Source organism: Athene noctua, chromosome 30 (genome assembly GCF_965140245.1).
Source record: "Athene noctua chromosome 30, bAthNoc1.hap1.1, whole genome shotgun sequence".
Classification (NCBI taxonomy): Eukaryota; Metazoa; Chordata; class Aves; order Strigiformes; family Strigidae; genus Athene; species Athene noctua.
Genome location: NC_134066.1, coordinates 2718926 through 2737736, shown reverse-complemented (window position 1 = coordinate 2737736; position 18811 = coordinate 2718926). Strand labels below are relative to the sequence as shown.

Here is an 18811-nt window from a genome sequence, read left to right as displayed (position 1 = left end):
CTGCTTTCTGGCGGGGCCGTATCTACTGCTCGATTGATGCGTGGCTAAACAAGAGTACCAGCTTAAAATCAAATTTTGCTCACATCTGGGGTTTTCGTCAAGGCCCTGGTGCTGCTCAGCACCGCTCCAGCCAAACCGAGCGACCGAGCCCAAAGACCTTTCGCCTTCCCCAGATTCACGTGGGGCAGTTTCCCAAACGCCAAAATGGCTCCTTGACGTATCCAGGGGAGCAGGAACCAGCCGTGGTGTTTTATTCAGGAACCTGGCATGCCTAAAACCGTGGCTGATGGCCGATGGAAACAAGATTTATGTGATTGCTTTGTATCCTGGGGTCAGCAGTCATTCCTGAGCCTGGTGGCTGCTTTCACTCAAATCAATTAATTGAGTCAGAAGGGGGGATGAGAGGGAGCACACACACGCCTTGAGTGAGGCGGGGGGGGAGCCAGCAGCACTAAGACTCCCAGATCACTTCAGACAGCAACAAACCTACCAGACTCTGGGGAAGTATTTATTTAGAGATCTGGCATCACCGAGACCACCTTTCCTTCAGATTTCTAAATTATCCCTTACAGAACATACCAAAGCCGCAATGAGCCATCCAGGATAACCCAGACACGGACCTACACGTGGACGCACGCAGTTGGATTCTGAATGGGGATAATTACATGACTGGTTTACAGATCGAACCGTTTTCTCCTCAGCATAGATCTTTGGAGTTATTTACAGGCAGTAACATTCAGGAGCAGAACACGATTCTGCACCCGAACTTTGCACGTACGTTTTCGCAAGAATTAAAAATACCCTCCTGAACGGCTCAGATGTTCGCTCTGTTCTGGGGCGCTTCTAGGAAACAGGTGGGTTTCTGATTGGGTTTCAAAACTGCTGCGTTATTAAAAATAGCTCTGTCTCGTTTCCTCTCTCTCCACGCTTCTCACCAGCCCTTTGTTACACCGCAAAGGGGTTTTGTTTTGCTTTCAGAAAGAAAGAGAAACCGAAAGACACTCTTCACCTGGCCGAGGTACGCTCCTTTACAGAGAACTAGGAAATATCTGTTGACTGCATTAACATTCTAGAGCAGCAGAAAAGTAGTAATTGAAAATTCAATCACAGCCCAAACAGGACAGGGCACAGGCAGAGGAGTCTGCAGCTTTAACTCTCACCTTCCCCCGTGTCCACGCCGCCGCAGCGGCGCGGGCGGCGGATGAGCTGCTTCACAAAGCAGGGCGGGTTTCGGCTCCCCGGCGGCGCTGGGAATTAAAACCTGCTCTGCATTCCTGCTCGGGGTCAGGTACTGACGGCCGAGACCCCTTTACTTTTCTTCAGGAACCCACGACGTGCCAGCACTGCCCGCCGGGGCTCGCCCCGACACTGCCGAACGCCGGCCTCCGCGCCCGGGGGGGACCTGCCGAACCCCTGAGCCCCCCGAGCAGCCGCTTCCCACGTTTGCCCCCAGCTGCCTCCTACAGATTTCTCTGGCGTTGCCCCCCCCGCAGCCCGGATAAGTCTCTCCTGCTGTTCCAAGGTGTGTTTCTCTCCACACATACTCAGCTCCGGGTGCCGGGCTCTGTTTGCAGCATCAGAGAGAAGTCGATTTCTTAACGACTCGCACCGAGGCTTCCAGGAGCACAGACACAAATACAGCGTTTTAAAAATCAGTTAAAAATTATCCCAGACAATTATTTCCATAACTGTTACTAATTGCTTTGAATCATGGATGGACCTAGCTGTCAAAGGACGGCTGGGCTCCTCAGGTAGACGCCGTTTCTATGCCAAAGCTGCTAGGAAAAAAAAAAAAAAAAAAAAAAATCTACAGAGAACAAAAGCTCTTCTCTTGAGGTAGAGGACATGAATTGTCAAACCCATTCGCCTTAAATTATTAATTAGTAGTCAGTTCAAATAAAAAGAGAACCGTAACCCTCAACCCCCCCTTTTTTCCCCCGCCACACACACACTTTGGAATTAATGTTTCACACACGACAAATAAGATCCCTCCCTGAAATAAGCCGCTCGACGCCAGAACGGCTTCGCCGCTCAACGCACGATGGCGGAGAAAGGAAAATCCGCCTCTGGGTGCGGAGACAAAGCAAGCGAAAAGCTTCTCGTCCGCTTGCTCGTTGCCCTCCTGTTCCTATCCTGAAGGAAAATGATTGAATAGGTCTGGTTTGAAGCCCGTCCCCGAGAGGCGCGGGCCTGAGCAGAGCCATCCCGCCGCTCCTCGATGGCTCCTCGATGGCTCCGGGGGCAGGAGGAGCAGAGCCGAGGCAGGGGGCTGGGGGGGTGTTGGGGGGGTTAATGCCATGAGGGACCCAGCCCCCAGTGAGGGGAGGGAGGGGGGGCGCACACACACACCACCCAGGCACCCCAGTGCCATCCAAAAGTTTGGTTCGGCAGCTCTTCACCTACTAAACGGGTTTTTTTTTTCCTCCCGTGGCCTGCCTGGGAAAGCGCGGCAACACCACCGTTACGCAGGAACTCCTGAAGCCAGAGCTGTCCAGCCGGACAACTGAAACGCGACTGAAAACGTCGCAAAACCCAACAGGTTGTGCGATGTCACCCAGAGGGTGACAGCGAGCTGTCAGGTGGCACCAGCAGCCTCGAAAGGGGTATGGCAACAGCAATTAACCCCCTTCTCCTAATTGATAACTTTGGAATCGATCGTGCTGTTTATTGGCATTTGATTCTATCACGTCCACACGCATCTTACCTTTTGTATTTTGCTTTTTAGACATCTCAGCGTGTTTGCTCTAACGTCCGGCTATACAGGACGGGGGGGGGAATAAATCGAGTCCTCGCCCTTGAGCACTGTAGCTGGCAGCTGCAATTCAGACACCGCTTGTATCAAGGCGGGAAGCAGCAGAGATCTGGTTTGGGATGGCAAAATCCCAGCTGCGAGGGCAAACGGGGTCTGGAGTTGTCAGAAATCTGCTGACAGGCCAGCAGAGCACTACAGCTCCTTCCACTGAAAAGCAACTTCTTGTCACAAAGCCTGACTGCAGCAGTTGGTGTCGGCCTTTTCAGGTTCTGAAAAAGAAAGAAAGGAGAAAAAAAAAAATAAAATCATGAAAGTAGTAAGAAAATTGCTACTGTACTAGCCAAGGCATACACCCTGAGCCTCCTGGCTTGTCAGAGCCGTCTGGCTCATGCTTTTTAAGAGTAAAATTTGTATTTTGTTTAAAGGCTTGGTGAAACAACCAGCCAGAAAAAAAAAAACAACAAAACAAAAACAAACATTTAATCTAAAGCAACAAGACCCCTACAGACTTGCTACGGTTTCAACAGGCTTAATTCAAGGCTACTGTAAGACGCTGGCACTTAAGCATGCAAGGAGAGAAGCGGGGAGGGTTCGGACCCCTCATAAAAAAGCCGCTGACACAAACGCCGGCGATCGGGAGACAAGAGCCCCCGGACAAAGCCCTGGGACGGAGCGCGGCGGCTCCTACGCCCGGTGGCAACTCTTAGACCGTTCGTGTGTTAACGGCGCCGGCATCCCAGGGAAGGCAAAATTCACCCGGCTGCCAGCACCCACACGCAGACAGATTTCAAAGGCTTCCTCCGCTGTTTTCGGCAGAGCACGACGCGGGAGCTCTCCCCGCCGAGGCGGCGCAGGGGCAGCTCCGCGGGGCCGTTACATCCGTCGTGGGTTTTCCCGGTGCTCCCGGCCAGCGCAGGGGCGGCAGGCACCACGTCAAGTACCATGACAGGTTAAACAAAGAACACCAGGATACACAAGGTAAGGAAACAATAGAGACCTCTCCGCCACGGCAAACCCGCCTCACCCCGAGGAAGGATCCGGCCCCCCGTTACAAAACCTCAAAACCACAATGGAGCGCTGGGGGCAAAAAAAAAAAAAACCAAAACCAAACCCACAAAAATTGCCATTTCAGTACAGGTAACCGAAGACACAAAATATTTTAGTAAACGTCAGGAGACCTCGTACGTTGTCGCAAAACCCACACGCTCTTGACGACGAAATGACAGCACTGAGAAACAGGCATCTAATTTGCTCCAGAATTAATTAGATGTTCAACTCCTGTCCACCCCGACGAGGAGGATTATTTTTAGGGAGATGGTTTACAAGTCTGAGGAATGCAGCAACGCGCCTGCACCGGCAACGCTGCCCCAGGGTTCATCGACAGGCTCCTAAGGAGCCTATTTTGATTTAAAAGTAGACGTTTCCTACCATTAGAATTCTCCTTTATTAGCTACACAGGAGTTCAAAACTTATTTCCAGGTGCTGACTCTAGCAATCTAAATCTGAGACAGAGCCAACGCTCGCTGTCTGTGCAAAAAAAAAAAAAAAAAGACTGTGCAAAAGAATTTTTTTACCTGAAAAAAAAAGAGTCCCAAACGAGAGAGGTGGTTACAAACTCCCGCCTCGCCGCCTTCAGCTCTCTCAATTAAACGCCTTCCTTCGTTTTGATGCCTCGAGGCACTAAATACCACCTCATAAAAACTGCGGCATCTGAAACTCTGCTCAAAAAAACACAGAAGCCAGAGAATTTAGCCCAGGATTAGGCTGCCGGATCGGGATGTGAGCGGCCCCCGAGCTCGGCGCCGGGAGGCTGTCGGCAGGTCGAGCTGTGCCGGCCGTGCTGGCGCGGCCGATGTGCCTCGGTTTGCTCGATTACACCCAAGTTTCACTTCCCTGCCTGACTGCTTTGTGTCCGCCACCAGGAAACGCCGCGCAGCTGCCGGGAACCTCGGCCACCTCCTGTGAGTTTAAGATAACGTCGGCTTGCGGAGAAGGAAAGTGCTCCCGCACCGACCTGCCACACCAGAGTTAAAGGCCTTCTGCGTATATTGCTCAGAGTTTTAAAAACAAACAAAAAAAACCCCCCGAAACTGCGCTTTAGAATCATCTTTATAATTTCATTTTTTATTAAATAAAGACGAGCGTGCGTTAATCCGGAGGGAGCGTGGAAACACACAGGTACTGACAAAAGCCGGTAACGTCACGCTTGGGAGTACTTGACGTGAACTCCCTCAAGTTGTCTCAAACTTTTAATCCATGAAACAAAGCAACACTTAAAAAACTGCCTCTGCACGTCCACCCCCGAAAAACAAATAACCGCAAGAACGCTTCGCTCAGACAAAGTCTAGAAACAAGCTGTAAAAACCAGAAGTCGCTGGTGAAGCAGTTATCAGGAAATGGCCAAAAGCCTGAGAAACACTACACCTTACCGCCCAAAAAATACACTTTTACCCACTTCAAAGGGGAAAAAAAAATAAACAGTAATTAAGTCTTGGGGGGAACACAAACAACACAGAGCAGGGTCTGAAGCGCTCGCTGGCAAGCTAAATTCGAAGCACAAAAATAATGGACTGGAAACAAAACCCCACTGATGTATCTGACGAGTATAAACAGGCAAATCTTGACTCCTTGACGATGAAATTAATATTTCATCCGATACGCCCCGTGGTGAGAATCTAGAGCCAGACAGCCCAAAGCTGCTCCAGCTCACGTCAGAACCGGGGCCGAGGCTGCGTGACCTGCCCTTAACTCGGCGTCTCCGCGCTGGAACCTCCAGCGCTGCCGCTCGCTGGGAACCTGAAACCGGTCGGCGCGAGGGGGCTGCAGAACACACGCGTGTTCTTAAAGCCCGAGTGGAAATCTCAAGGCTGGCGGAACAGCAAAGGTTAATTTAAGTTCAAATAAACTCGTTACAGGCGGTGAGCTCCTTCAGAGAAGGGCAACGCGAGGCTGATACGGCGCAGCGTACGTCTCTATAGAAACGGTAAAGCATCCCTACAAAAACGTCAAGAAATCTACCTGCAGGATTAATATAAAATATCGTCGTTCTCACAGAATTGACAGGGGAGCAATATAACCCACAGAAACTCCTTCCTGCTACGGACAGAGCGGCCAAACTCCTCCCAGAGCCGCCAGCATTCAGCTGATGACATCAAACTTTTCAAGTCACGTTGGAAACGCACGTTATTGTTAAACGCACAAATATCAGCGCCTTGCATCTAATTTAGGAAGAAGGAAGGAAAAAAAAATATTGAAAATTTTACAGACAGCAAGGCAAAAAAGGAAACGACTTCTAAATCCCCCTCACCCGTGGCGTTAGCTTGCCGTGCTATTCCTGCTCCGTCTAGACAGATTATTCCAGCAAACTTTCGGCACTCGATAGCTCCCTATTTGAAGGGAAAGAAGAAAAGGAGATAAACAGTGAGAAATTTGTCTGGATTTTTTTATTAGTCTAGGGAAGATGCTCTTGCTGAGAAACCTGGAGCTCTGGAGAAGAAATAAATCTGCTTCTTGGGAGGGTTTTTGCCGGGGCTGTTTTGGGGCGGGCGGCACGGGGGGCTGTCCCCAGCCGCCGCCTCCCGCCCGCCCGGAGCATAATTCACGCCGTACAGTAGCATCTGGCTAATTGGCTTTTGAGTTAAGTAGTCCCTCACCAACCTATTTTAATCTTGTTGATCAAGCACGTAAGAGTCGTCTCTGTGAGTACACACGACGGTATTTCGGGAGAATAAATGGTCCTGTTTGTAATTTATAATCACTGTCAAATAAAAATCCATTTTGCGAGACTCCAGCACCGCGGAGGACCCGGGTATTTACCTACAGCACTGGCACCCCCCCGCAACACGCTCACACAAGAAATGAATTAACTCAGGTTTATAGCGTGTCCTGGAAAAAAAAAAACAAAAAAAAAAAACAAAAAAACAACAACAAACAACAAGACAAAAAAAAAACCAACAAAAACCAAACAAACAAAAAAAAGGCAACAATTACACTAAAAATTCAGGGATTTATTCTACCCGTCACGGAACACAACTTGGAGGAGCCGGTTTAATCCACCCCCTGCGCACGGAACCCGCCGACACCCCAAACTCCTCCTGCCTTTGGGGGGTGCTGCCAGCCCCGACTCTTTTTTTTTTTTTTCCCCCAGATCTCCACCGAATCTTTGGGGAATTTACGCAGCACTGAAACCCCGAGACTGGGAGGTTTTTCACCAAATTCCTGCTCAGCTACAGCAGACCAAAAGCCTGTTCATCTCTCACGTTCAACAGATGCCTCAGTCGCTTCAGTTTGAAGAATTAAGGTTTTTTCCCCAAAAAAGACATCGGGCCAAGGCTTTAATCAAAGCCAGGAAGCGCGACTACCCCGCCGCCGAAAGGAAGCGCGCCGACCCGCAGCAAGCCTGACCCTAACTCGGGGTGGGGGGTATTTTTGTCATTTTTTTTTCTTTTTCTCCCCCCTCAAACGGAGACAAGGGGTTTTCAGAAGCTCCTTCCACCGAGCAGCGGCCGGGTCAGAGCCCCCTCCCAGCCCACGGCCACAGCCCGGCCCGCACGAAGCGGCTCCTTCTTGTGCCCCGGCCAAGCCCTTTCGTGGAACTGGGCAACAAATCCTAAAATTGTACATTGTACAAAAGAACCGGTTCAGGAGTTAAAAAAATAATTTCTTAGTAACACTCTTGGGGTTTGTGTTGGATTTTTTTTCCCCCCTCCCAAGTATTTCCTCAGGAATGAACTGAATATTTAACCTCAGAGATAATTAGCTGTCTATATTCTGTTTAAATCCACACATTTATTGTTCTTTCACCAAATGCATTATGCAGAGCACGACTGGGCATTAGTTATTCTCAAACATCTACCTCTCATAAGCTAATTGTGTGTCGTTAGCACAAAGAAGTAAAACTAGGTATTTCGGATGACAAAACACTCCCGCATCTATTCCAAGGATGCTACAAAACCCCACCCGGTGTGAGAAACACTTAAACGAGATAAAAGAGCAAATCAAGGGGGTTTTGCGTTCCGGGAGGGGGCTGGGGTGTGGGATTCTTGGGGAGGGGGGCAGGATTCCCACTCGGCTGCTCTTTCCCATAAACCAGGAATTGCCGGTGGGGTTTCTGACACTTTACACCGTGGTGCAAGAGGAGCCGCTCGGCAGCAGCGGAACGCTCCGGAGCCAGACACCAAATTTGACTTTCCTGAGGCAAAAGAGCTCTTCGAATTTTGTCTTCTGGGCCTCCCTCCACCCAGCCAGAGCTTCCCGCGTCCCCTCCTGCCCAGCCCGCGCGCGAGGGAGCAGCTGCAGTGGAAACTCGCAGGCGGACGCTCGTCCTGGGCCATTCCGCCTCCATCGCTACTATTTTTAGATTGAATTTGCCAGCTTTGTGATCTGGAAGAGTCTCGGGGACTTGCCAAGAATTGTTTCAGATTGAAGAGGATAAACTCGCGTCTCTTAAATTTTACTTTTCAGCAAAGCACCTACAAAATCGGAAGCTTTTGAAAAGATGGAAGGAAAAAACCAAAGGCAAAGGCAGCGGGTTCATTGCTCCGCTTTAAACTGGGGGAGCAGAGGATGTTTTCACCGTTTCAACAGGGTGAACGGGGCTACTGCATCCGACTAGAAACCTTCCCCTCTCCTCAGTTTTCTTTGATTATAGCTCATCTCCCGGCCCAATATCCCACCACAGAGCTTGAAAATATCATTAAAAAACAAGCCCTATATTTTAATCATCAGATCTATATATTTTTTTTTTTTTTAAATGCAGTCCCTATATACCCTCTTCAGGTTGCAAGTCACCTTTAGAGCTCCTTTGTCCTGAATCCAACGAGAATCTTCTGCTTAAGGGTTGCACGGCTCAGAAAAATCATAAAATATTTAAAAGCCCCTCTAAGAGTAAGGTACAATTAAAAAAAAAAAAAAAATCCCTTCTGCATTAGGCAAGCTCTGCAAAAGGAGTTTAACGTGTTTAACGTGGCAAACCTGAGACGACGGGGGCTCAGCCCCCGAGGGGCTGCAGGCGCTTCACCGGCCCAGCGCGCCCGAACTCCGTTAGTAACGGAAAACTGCACGAAAGGAAACAAACCCATGGCCCCGAGCGCCGAGGGGAGAGCGTCAGGACCCCCCTTCCGCCCCTCCACCTTCTGGGGGGCAGCGCCAGCGCCCACCGCGGGCGTTTCTGAGGAGATTCTGCCTTTCAGCCTCAACCCGCGTGCAGACGAGGCCGCGCTCCCGCGCTCCCCCTCCCCAGGACGCCGGGAGCTCGGTGCTGGCCACGGTCACGAGGAATTCGGGAGGTCTCAGCCCAAACTGAACACCCGCTGCCCTTTCTGCTCTACCAGACCTCCGCCAGACCCCAAAATCTCCAGGATTCAGGCCCGTGCTCCAGCCAAGCTGCGTAACGGGGCACCCCCAGGTTGCGTGAGCCAGTCCTGCTTAGAAAGTCCCTGAGCCAAAGAGTTTGGCAAAACACTCCCCACCCTCTGCCCGTCACTTTCGAGGCAAAAGGCCACGAGACCTGCAACACCTCCAGAGAAAGACGTGGCAGGCAGAGCCACGATGGAAGCGCAGCACAAAGTTAGGGCAGAGTAATCATTATAAAAAGCTCAAAATCATGAAAATAGCCGCACCAGGCTGTGGCGGGACACCGAAGCAGATCCCAGGGGGAGTCAGCGGGGGCACTTTCTGTCCATCGTTCCAAGTTTACCTCCCATCAATTAACAAAGGCTCCACGAAGAACCTTTTGTTTCCGTTTCCTCAAGCCCCTCTGGTGGCCCAATGATGGCAAACTGCTCTGCAAGAGAACCGCTCGGGCTGTCACCCCCCCGTCACCCCTCGCAGAGGGCCGTTACACCCGGGGAGGATGATCACCCCAGGGGCACCACGGAGGCACCCTCAGAAGGAAACCCCACAGCCCTCAGAGGATTTGCTCCCCTGTCCAAACCGACCCAAATCCTATTCTTCGCCTTCCCAGGGAACCGCGGCGGAGGGCCTGTCTCTGTGGGGAAAGAGGCTTCACAACTTCTCTGCAACAGCTCCCTCTGCGGATACATTAACGCCTCCTTCTGCGCGCTCAGGCAGCTGATCATCAAGCACAGAACAAGAACAGCACCGATGAGCACCCACAGCGGGGAAAAAAAAAATAAAAATGAGTAGGGACCCGGCACTGGAAGCCACCTCCCGCCTTACTGCTGGCTCGGTTTCTGGCGGAGCAAATCCTGAGTAAGGGGAGGGGAAGACAAGCTTTAGGTGTGCTAAGGCCCACGGCCCTGTGGAGGTACAGGGGAAAAATAACATTTCCCTCTGGGCAGCTCGGCCTCGTTTCCACGAGTTACTTATTCGTGTGAGGGCAAGAGCTAAAGGCCGCAGAGCCGGATCTCCGGGCATGCCGGGAGCGGCTCCCGGCCCCCGGGAGCTCGGAGCCGGCCGGCGCAGGAGGAGGCACGGCGGCGGCCGGGCTGAAGGACGGCGGGCGGAAGCAATGGGCGAGCTGGGCTGCGTACGTGCACCGGCTGCGGCATAAATAATGTATTAACACCCCTGAGCGGCCGCTCCCCCCCCCCTTCACCCCCCTCTGCTCGGCTCAGACCCACCCGCAACCCCCCCCCCAGCCGCTCCCGGGTCACCCACTGCCGGGCCCCCCCCCACACCTCAACCTCTGCCCCCCACCCCCCGGCCTGCGCCGGCTGCCCCTTCCCCACCGCGGGGGGGGGTGGGTGGAGGGGGGCGCCCCTCCCCAGGCCCCCCCCCGAGCCCCATCACTGCCCCCCTTCCCCCCCAGACCACCCCCCCGGCACAGGGCAGCCCCTTCCCCGCGCAGGGCCCCTCCTGCCCCCCCCATTTCCCCACAGCCCCCCCCCAGGCTGTTCCCTCCCCCACAAAACCCCCCCCCTTTCCCCACACAAGACCCATCCGGGCCCCCCGCCCCGCACAAGGCCCCTCCCGACCCCCCTTCCCCAGACAAGGCCCCTCAGCCCCCCCCACCCCTCGCAAGACACTTGGGCCCCCTCCTCCCCACAGAGGCGCCCCCAGCCGCCCCCCCCCGGCCTCTCCCCCCCCCCCCCCCGCACAAGGCCCCTCCCGGCCCCCCGGCCCGGCCCCCGGCTGCGCCCTCCCCCGCCGACCCCCCGCCCCCTCCTCGCGTTCCCGCCCGCGCTCCCCCGGCCGGGCCCGGCCCCGCGGCCGCCCCGCACTCACCGGCGCTGGCGGCGGGGTCCCGCTCGCCCCTGCCCGCCGCCGCGACCCCCCCTCACCTCAGGCCGCCGCGATGCACCGGGGAGGGGGGCGGGGGCCGCGGCCCGGCAGGAGCCCTCAGGCCGCGCCAGCCAATCGGGACGGGGCCAGCGCTCCACAGCCAATGGCGACGCGAGAACGCCGCACCGCGCCCGCCCTCCTGGAGGACCCCGCCAATGAGAGGGCGGGAAAGGTAAGGCTCGGCCCGCCCTCCTTCTCCTCCAGCCATTCAGCTGCGAGGCGGGGGCGGGGCCGAGAGCTCCTGGCCAATGAGAAGGCAGAGCGGAGGCCCTGCGCGCGCGGGGACGCGGCGCGGCGCGAGGAGGGCGGGATCCCGCCAGCCAATGGCGAGGCGGCCCAGCCGAGGCGACGGCGAAGGCCCCGCCCTCTCCCGCCTCCGGCGCGCGGGAAGGCCGTGACAATTCTCCGCCGAGAGCCAATCGGACCCGGCAATACCGAGGCCCCGCCTCCCCACCCCCGCGCTGGGCGGGGCGGGGCGGGGCGGCGGGTGCCGAACGTGGACGGAAACTGCCGAGAGCCGCCGCCCTGCGGCGGAAACACCCGAGTGTCTCCGGGAAAGGCCGAAGATGGGGCACGGCGGGGGCCGGCGCCCGGCGCTCCGCGTGTTCGCGGCCCCGCTCCGCCTTCGCCGCCCCCCCCCCCCCCCCCCCGGCTCCCCCCGTGCAGGGCCCGGCGGCTTCCTCGTGCAAATGTGCGACACAACTCCCCGTGCCACGGTTCGCACGAGCCCCTCAACGCCGCGCGTCGTCGCACCGGGCGAAGGAACGAAGCAGCAGCCGGAGGGAAACCTCGTGTTTACAACTCCCGGCCCCGCAGGACCGGGGCTGCTGGCGGCGTCACCCCGCCGCCGCTCTCCTGGCCCCCGCCAGCTCCTCGTAGGCCTCCTGCAGCTCGATGAAGCGTCTCTCGGCCTCCTCGGCCCGGTGCCGGTTGTGGTCCGGATGCCAAAGCTTCACCAGCTCCCGGTAGCTCCGGTGCACGTCCTCGGCGGAGGAGCCAGCCGGGACGCCCAGGACCTGGGGCGAGAGGGACACGCTGGGGTGGGCTGTGGGGACCCCGCCGGGCCCCCCCGCGGCGCCACGCGTGGGGCTGCACGTGCCTTCAGCATCTGGAGAGGACCCCAAAAAGCACGTTTGTCCCCCTCGGGGCACGGGAGCAACCCCACGGATCCCCCCCGCCGCAGCGTCCCCCCCGGCGCCGCGTCCTGCACCTCGTACGCCCGCTGCTGCCGCTCGCTCCAGCCGCTCGGTTCGAAGCCGGCGCCAGGCTCCCGCGCCGGGGAGCCGCCGGCCAAGCCCAGGACCTCTGCCAGGAGCCGGCTGGCGCGGAGGGGCAGGACCAGGAGCTCGGCGGCGGCGCGGAGCAGGGCCAGGAGGGTGCCCAGCACCCCGGCAGCGCCGCAGAGCCCGCGGCAGGCGAGCGGGGCGGCGAAGGCCAGGCACGCCAGCCCCAGGTGGTAGAGCCGGGCGGCCAGCCGGGGCCGGGGCATCCCCCGGGGCTTGTAGCGCCGGTGCCGCTGGGCGACGATGCTGGCGGCCAGGCTGGTGGGCAGCACCGCCAGCACCCGGCCCTGGAAGAGGAGGGAGGCGAGGAAGGCTGCGGCCAGGGTGCTGGGTGCCTCCGCTGTCTGGTCGCCCACCGAGGAGACCAGCTGCACCCCCAGCCCCACGGCCAGCGGCTGCGCCAGCAGCGCCGGCACCCAGGGCAGCCCCAGCGCTGCCACCAGCCCGAAGTACGTCCCCACCGTCACCTGCCCTGCCAGGCGCAGGGGGCTGAGGGCCGGCACGGTCCCGCCGCGCTCCCCGGGAGGCCTGGCCCCGTTGGCGGCAGCCACCCAGCCCGGGAGGTGCCAGAAGTCCCAGAGCCAGCTGCCGCCGAAGCCGCCCAGCGTCAGCATCCAGAGCAGCGCGTGGCTGTCCCGGCCCAGGTAGATGTGGTGCAGCCCCAGTGGCCCCCCCAGCGCCCACAGCCCGTAGGCCACCACCAGCCGCTTGGCCATCGTCCCCCTGGCTGTGGCAACCAGCCCGACGGGGCTGCCCAGGGGGTCACCACCCCGGCGGGCACCGGCACAGCCCCGGCATCTGGCGCCCTGCGGGTGGACAGCACAGTCAGGGACCCCGGGTCACGCTGTCCCCCCCCCACCAGACCCCTCCAGTGACCTGCATGCCCACCCATGGCCAGTGTGTGCCCACCCGGGGTCCCATGTGCCCACCCAGAGCCACTGCATGCCCCCCAGCACCCTGTGCCCCCACCCAGGACCCCCTGAGCCCCCCCAGCGCCCTCTGTCCCCACCCAGGACCCCCTGAGCCCCCCCAGCACCCTGTGTCCCCACCCAGGACCCCCTGAGCCCCCCCAGCGCCATGTGTCCCCATCCAGGACCCCCTGAGCCCCCCCAGCGCCATGTGTCCCCATCCAGGACCCCCTGAGCCCCCCCAGTGCCCTGTGTCCCCACCCAGGACCCCCTGAGCCCCCCCAGCAGCACCCTGTGAGCCCACCCATGGTCCCATGAGCCCACCCGGGCTCAGGACACCCCCGCAGCCCCCCCAGACCCCATGCCAATGGGGCTCCAGCCCCCCCCGACCAACCTCTCCCCATGGAGCTCCTGGCAGCACCGCTCCCCCCCCCCGCCAGACTTTGCCCCGGCACGACGCCGGGCAAAGGGCACAACACCGGCATCACCCCACGGGTGTGGGGATCCTGGGGGGGGGGGGGGGGAACCACGTGCCCCCCACCGGCACCCCCAGCCCCGTTCCCACTCCCGGGGTGCAGCCACCCCCAGTTCGCCGCTGTGCCTGGAACCGGGGTACCCGCTGCGTGGTGGATGTGAGCCAGCACAGGGCCACCCCCCCCTCAACCTGGCCCCCCCGGGACCCCCCAGCCTGGCCCCCCCCGGACTCCGCAGCCCCTGTTTGCTCAGCCCACGCCGCCGCCGCCGTGTTTGCAGGGATTAACCGGCCGCCGGCTGCCAATTTGGTCTCATCTATTATTAACGGCCCCGCAGCCCCCCCGCGCCGGGGCTCAGCGAGGCCTGGGGGGCTGCGAACCCCCCCCCGAGCAGCACCCCCCATGCGGTGCAGCCTGATGGGCTTTAGGGGTGAATCACCCCCCCTCACTGCTGCCCTGGGGCTGGATGGGGACCCCCAGCCCCTCCTCAGGTTTGGGGGGGCAACAGGGCAAAGCCCAGCTTTTGGGGGGGGGGGGCTGAGAGGCCGGGATGGCCCCCGGGGTGCTGGCGGGGGATGCTGGCGGCCCCCCCAGGCTCGGCTGCCCGTCAGGGCGGGCTGACAGCGGCCCCCCCACGCTGCCCACCCCGCGCCTGGCTGCCTCCCTGACAGCGGGTCCCAGCGGACCCCGGCCCACGCTCCGCTGCCCCCGAGCCCCGCGCCGGGGGGGGGCCCAGCCTGGATGACGGGGTGGGGACACCCCAGCCTGGGTGGGTGCCAGACCCCTCACCGGACCCCCCCCCAGGACGCCTGGGCTGGTGGGGCTGCAGTGCTGGCCCCCCCCCCCCCACTGTGGCGCAGGATGGATGCGGGGGGGGGGGGGGGGGCGGGGGGGGTCTCGCATCCCGATCGATTCCTTTAAGTATCTGGATTTTAAAATGTCAAATCTGCCCTCGGCGAGCGGGAACGCGGATCGATGGGGTGGGGGGGGCCGCAGCCCCCCACGGCAGCCTCAGTTTCCCCGGGTGCCCCCCAATGCAGAGCTGGGGGGCTGCAGAGAAGCCCCGGGAGGGGTCTTGGGGTTCCCAAGCCGGTGTGGGGGGGTCTTGGGGGGCTCCCCCAGCCCCTGCGAGCGCCCGTTTGCGGGTGTAATTGGTGCCATTGATCAGCCCCGGCCACCAGCGTTTAAGGCATCGATTTTTGGCACCTTCCTGCGAATTGAAGCATCTGTCACCGCCCAGGCGTGTGGGGACCGGGGCTGGGGACACGGGGGGACAGGGCTGGGGACACGGGGGGACTGGGAACGGGGACACACGGGGGACAGGGCTGGGGACATGGGGGGACCAGGGCTGGGGACACGGGGGGACAGGGAACGGGGACACAGGGGGGACAGGGCTGGGGACATGGGGGGACAGGGAACGGGGACACGGCAGGACTGGGACAGGGCTGGGGACATGAGCTACAGGGCTGGGGACACAGGGGGACAGGGACTGGGGACATGGGGGGACTGGGAATGGGGATATGGGGGGACTGGGACTGGGGCCTCATCCTGCCTGTCCCTCCCTGCAGGCAGCGGGTCGCAGGCTCCTCAGCCTGAGTGTCCCCTCTGGTCCCCGTGCGTGGCCGTGCCAAGCACTGGGGACACACGTGTGTCCCACGCCCACGTGTGTCCCACGCCCATATGTGCCCCGACACCCCCCTCCCACCAGGACCACGAAGCCTCCCCCCTCCACCCCAACACCCCCCCGCCAGCCTCACCCAGGGCACCACGTCCCGCCACGCGTGGCCACGCCGCACACGCGTGTGCGCGCACACACACACACACACACACAGACACACGCGCCGGGGCTCGGGAGAAGCGGCCGCGGGGCCGGTTGAAGGCATCCGGCGCGTCCCGCGTGTCACGCCGCCTTGTCAGTTTGCTGGTAATTAATGCAAACGCCGGGGCCGGAGTCCCCCCGGACTCGTACATCACTGCCAGCGCCGGCTGCGGCGCGGCCCCGCTCCCCGAGTGCTGTTATTAGGGGAATTTTATATGTATTAGCTGTTGATGCACATTAATACATTAAAAATGTCAGCGGTGGAGGCCAGCTAATTGTCTGATTTAAATGTCTATTTGTCAGCGCCCGGCTCAGGTGGGCATGAGGCGAATCTGCAATGAGGCCCCAACCCCGCCGCCGGGGGGGGCAGCACCGCGGCGGGGGGAGCCCCGGCCCCCAGCACCCCACGGCGGGGCTGGGGGGGGACGGGACACCCACAGGGCTGAGGGACCCCGGGGTGGTGGCGCAGGGAAGGGGCCGGGCAGGTGGCGGGGGGGCGAAGGGGGCCCCCCGTGCCCCGGCCACCCGCCTAATTGCCGCCCGGGCGGGATGGATTTCTCCGCCTGACATCCTCTGCATCCCTAATAAATGCCGCTTGTCCAGAGAATTAATCCGGGCCGGGCCGCAGCCATCCATCTCGGCAGGCGCCGGCACGCCGTGACGGACGGCCCCGCTGCCGGGCCCCCGCCAGCACGGGGAGGGGGGGGCAGCGCCGGGAGGGGACGTAAATCCCCCCTCCGGGATCCCCTGGCTGCCCCTTCCTGGGGGATGCCCCCCCCCTGCACCCGCTGCGGCCCCCCCACGGCTGAGACCTCACAGCTCGTCACAGCGGTGGCCCAGGTGCGGCTTTGCTGCCCCTCTCCCCCCCCCCCCCCCCGCCATAGGCAAAGCCCCCCTGCAGCGCTCGGCCCAGCGCGATGTGTGTGCTGCCGGGTGGGACACCCCACCCTGACCCGGTCCCCCTCCCCTCGCCCCCCCTCCCCGCGTCCTGACGCCCCAACGGCCGAGGGGCGCCCGGCTCCAGCCCCCCCAGGCCCCGCCGCCTCCTCACCGATTCCCAGCAGGCGCTCACGAGCCGGGGGGGGGCCAAGGGGGGGGCTGGGGGTGCCCAGGACGCGCTGGGGCAGAGGGGGGGTGCGGGGTGAGGGCTGGGGGGCGCGTCGGGGACCACGCGCGGAGGGTGACGCTCCCGGCACAGCCCCGCGGCGCTGCCACGTCCCTCACCGGGCCCCGGCGGCCATTTCCCCGCAGCGGCACCGGGACGGTCCCCGGCGCGGCCTCGCAGCCCCCCCCGTCCCCCCGCCCCAGCTGCGGGTTTATTGTCGCCGTTCAAGGACAATTTTCATCCAATTTGGGCCGGGCCGGCGATAACGGCAAACACGCCCTGGATGGAGCACGCGGCGCCCGCCGCCTCCAGCCCATCTATATTCATTTACACGAGGCTCCCTCCGGCCCCGCGGCCGCGCCGACACCGCGCCCACACGCCAAACCGACCGCCGGCCCGGCCCGGCACCGGGGGGACAACCGGGGACGTCCCGGGGGCACTGGGGACCACGTGGCACCCGGTGCTGGCACCGGGCACCGTGCTCCAGGCTCCACGTGCCGGCGCCGGGTGCCACACGCGGGCCCCAGGGACCACGTGCCGGCGCCGGGTGCCACACGCGGACCCCAGGGACCACGTGCCGGCGCCGGGTGCCACACGCGGGCCCCAGGGACCACGTGCCGGCGCCGGGTGCCACACGCGGGCCCCAGGGACCACGTGCCGGCGCCGGGTGCCACACGCGGACCCCAGGGACCACGTGCCGGTGCCGCACAGCGGGTCCCCGGGGCCGTGCGCCAGCCCCGGGCTCACGCCGAGGGCTCAGGAGCCGAGCGCCGGGGCTGTGCCGGCGCTGGATGTGACCCAGCGGGTCCTCGGGGGCCGCGGAGGCAGATGGTGAACGTGGAGTCGCCGGATGGCTGCACCGAACCCCCCCCCACCTCCCCGGCTGCTGCGGGGGGGCGGCGGGGGGCTGCGGGGCCGCGGCGTTATGAATTTATTCATGCTCTGCGCCCCGGCCCCGCGGCTCCGGCGGCTGCACCGGGCTCCGCTCCCGGCGCTGCGGGGGGGGGACACGGCTCTGTCCCCAAGTCGCCGTCCCGGGTCCTGCCAGGCGGGATGGGGAAACTGAGGCACCGCTCGGGGCGGCCGGGAGGGCCCGGGGGGGGCTCAGCTGGGCTCACAGCCCCCACGGACGGCGCCGAGTCCCCCCCAAACCCAGCCGCCCCCCGCGGCAGCGGCGCTGAGGGCAGGATCTGGCCCTGACCCCCCCCCCCCCCCGCGGCTGCTCACACCGGGACCGACCTTCCGTGCTGCCGCCGCTATTTTTACCCCTGACCTTGACCCCCCCGCCCCGTCCCGCTGCCGGCAGGGCTGGGGGGCAGCCAGGACCCCCCCCCTGCATCCCCTGCTCCCCGCCAGCCCTCCGTGCCTGCTAATTAGCACCCGGGCTTCCCCTCGCAGCTTGGCTAATTAATTCGCTGCTGCCGCTCATTAAGAGCAGCCGGGGGGGGGCGGGACTCCGGTGTCACCCGGCCCCGCGGGGGACACGCTCCGGCGTTTGTCCCGGTGGCGGGTACCGGGACCCACCGAGCCCCCGCGGGAAGGGACCGAGAATCCCCCGGACCAGGGAGGAAACGTGTGTGTGTGTGTGCGTGCACACGCGTGTGGCAACGCACAGACACACGACACGCACAGACGCGCACACAGACGTGCACTGAGTGCACACACAGGCACGACATGCACACACGCGCACGCACACACGCGTACACACACGCACAACGTGCGCACAGTGCGCACACCTGCGCCGAGCGTGCGCACATGGACGTACACATGGACGCAGCACACACGTACACACATGTACAGGCGCACACACAAGCGCACACACTTGTCCACACACACACGTTCACACATTGTACACGCACACACAAGCACGCACACGTGCACACGCACACGTGCACACACACTCAGGTCCACGCAGGAGCCGCCGCCAACCCCGCAAGCACACGCGTGGACCCCACGGCCCACACGCGTGTGCGAAGCCGCCCGTGGGCCCCCCCCCTCCTCCGCTGGCTCCGTGCGGGCCCCCCCCGTCCCCGCCGTCCCCCCCGTCCCACGGGGCCCCCGGAGGGACCCGAGATGTTCCCGGCGCGGGGGGGGTGGGGGCCACCGGGGGGTCCTGCCCGATTTTTCCCCTTTTCCCTGGTATTTCGCTAATTGCCGGGAAGCGGCCGCGCGGGGCCGGCGCCGGGGGGGGGACACACACACGACACCCCCGCGGCTCCTCTCCCGG

The 18811-nt window shown here is 61.8% G+C and overlaps 2 protein-coding genes across 3 annotated transcripts in view; both read right to left on the bottom strand.

Annotated features, from left to right (window-relative positions):
* The window catches only part of SPATS2 (spermatogenesis associated serine rich 2), a 27949-nt gene extending 16896 nt beyond the window's left edge, over nt 1-11053 (bottom strand). Inside the window, exons 1-2 of one of the 2 annotated variants that reach the window (XM_074929708.1) lie at nt 10940-11053; nt 2705-3021 (exon numbers count right to left, since the gene is read on the bottom strand). In XM_074929708.1, coding sequence (XP_074785809.1) covers nt 2705-2729 — 25 coding nt within the window. In that variant the 5' untranslated portion in view covers nt 2730-3021; nt 10940-11053. Of the gene's footprint in view, nt 1-2704; nt 3022-4326; nt 4452-10939 lie in introns of those variants that run through there. The other variant, XM_074929709.1, reaches the window with a different exon arrangement.
* Nucleotides 11054-11790: 737 nt separating this feature from the next.
* Nucleotides 11791-12995, bottom strand: DNAJC22 (DnaJ heat shock protein family (Hsp40) member C22). The gene is made up of 2 exons (XM_074929727.1): nt 12207-12995; nt 11791-12012 (listed from the first exon to the last, which is right to left on the bottom strand). The coding sequence occupies exons 1-2, from the start codon at nt 12993-12995 to the stop codon at nt 11833-11835; spliced, it is 969 nt and encodes a 322-aa protein (XP_074785828.1). The 3' UTR covers nt 11791-11832.
* Between the last annotated feature and the right edge of the window lie 5816 nt (nt 12996-18811).

Bases quoted from the DNA above. Each gene is read 5' to 3' on its own strand.
- DNAJC22 (XM_074929727.1), bottom strand. From the start codon at position 12,995: ATGGCCAAGCGGCTGGTGGTGGCCTACGGGCTGTGGGCGCTGGGGGGG. The intron at 12,013-12,206 runs GTGCAGGACGCG...CTCTCGCCCCAG, and splicing joins GGCAGCAGCGGGCGTACGAG to GTCCTGGGCGTCCCGGCTGG.